This window comes from Formica exsecta, unplaced genomic scaffold (assembly GCF_003651465.1).
Source record: "Formica exsecta isolate Colony F162 unplaced genomic scaffold, ASM365146v1 scaffold4000, whole genome shotgun sequence".
Classification (NCBI taxonomy): domain Eukaryota; kingdom Metazoa; phylum Arthropoda; class Insecta; order Hymenoptera; family Formicidae; genus Formica; species Formica exsecta.
The window spans coordinates 696-2,146 of NW_021851241.1; the positions used below are offsets into that span (position 1 = coordinate 696).

The window sequence follows — 1,451 nt, forward strand, 5'->3', positions numbered from 1 at the left end:
GATCCATCCTCCGATGAAGGTACCAGGCAATTTTTCTTCAAATATATATATTTAAAATTCTATTCTATCTCAAATGGATTCAATCTTTGCATTCTAATTTCTTCATGATCCTAATACAGAAACTATTCGTGAAGCTGAAGGATGGCTCAAAAGCCATTCCACGCCGTGGGAAATCGTCGTTGGCAAATGGAAACTTACTGCTGAATATCGGCATAAAATCATAAAATCGGACCGGGGTTTGAAAGTATGCGAAATTTTTGAACGTTGGCCCATCCTAAAACATCCAAATGCACACAAGCTAATCGAGGAGGACTACGCATTTTTGAATCTGCCAGCGCTAAAACTAACGCTAGAAAGTTGGAAAACTTTTTTTGAAAAAATCTTGATAATTCGCCCACCAAAGAAAGATGACGACAATGCGCAATCTCTATTAGAATTGCTTGAACACGAAAAATTGAACGACAGTAAGCATCTTTTTTCTGTAAAAGAACACTATATATATACTATTTTCATTTCTCTTCAATTTATTTCATCTGATTGCAGATAGCAAAATCGTTCTGCAGTTAAGACTGCTACCCCACTTGCTTCCACCGAAAGGTCGCATTCACCTAAAAAAAAAGCAATGGAAACCTTCAATAACAGAGAGCAAGGATAGCCTGGTAATTCAAACAACAGTAAGTATCATGATAATCAAAATCCGAGGGGTGTCTCACTCATCAAAAATTTGTACATGTATTGCGAATTACCGGGAAATCCAAGTAATTCCAAGTAATTCCATATAATGCGTGTATAATTCTAAGTAATGCGACATAATTACATGTAATATGAAACAATTCCGTGCAATATAAAGTAATTCCATGTAATATTATATGTAACGTAAAGTAATTCTATGTAATGTATTTGTTTATAATTTTTTGTTTTGCAAATATAGTAGGTAGTATACAGGATGTTTTGCAGTTTGGATATCCAAACTAAATATTTTTCTTATTTATTAAAATACTAATTTGAAGTTTTGCAAAATGTCAATACTATAGTATCTATAATAACATCTTATAAAATTTTTTGTATCGTTTCTGATTTCATCGAAAATGATGTCAACTCTTTTTTCAAATGAAATACCATATTTAAATATTAGTACTATTTAATTTATTAAAAAAAATACAATTAGAATGACTAAAAAGATGTAAAAAAAAAATAAATTTATAAGGTATTATTGTAAATATAATACCGATATATTATGCAAAAAGTTAAAAATTGATATTTTTATAAATATTACAAATATTTAGTTGGAACAACCAAATTAAGATATCTCTATATTACATAATTAACATATAACAAGAAGTTACACTCCCAATTATAAATTAAAAAAAAATGTTTTATTTTAAACTTCGTGACTAAAAAATTCAGAAATTTTAAAAAGTCAACTTAAAAAAGCCATTTTTATTGAAAAC

General features: G+C 28.9%; 1 protein-coding gene across 1 annotated transcript in view; it reads left to right on the top strand.

Annotated features, from left to right (window-relative positions):
• Positions 1 to 1,165, top strand: part of LOC115240071 — a 1,806-nt gene extending 641 nt beyond the window's left edge. The window contains exons 3-4 of the mRNA XM_029815041.1: positions 101 to 464; positions 544 to 1,165. Of these exons, the coding sequence (XP_029670901.1) occupies positions 101 to 464; positions 544 to 782 (603 nt within the window). The 3' untranslated portion in view covers positions 783 to 1,165. The remainder of the gene's footprint in view (positions 1 to 100; positions 465 to 543) is intronic.
• The last annotated feature ends 286 nt before the right edge of the window (positions 1,166 to 1,451 follow it).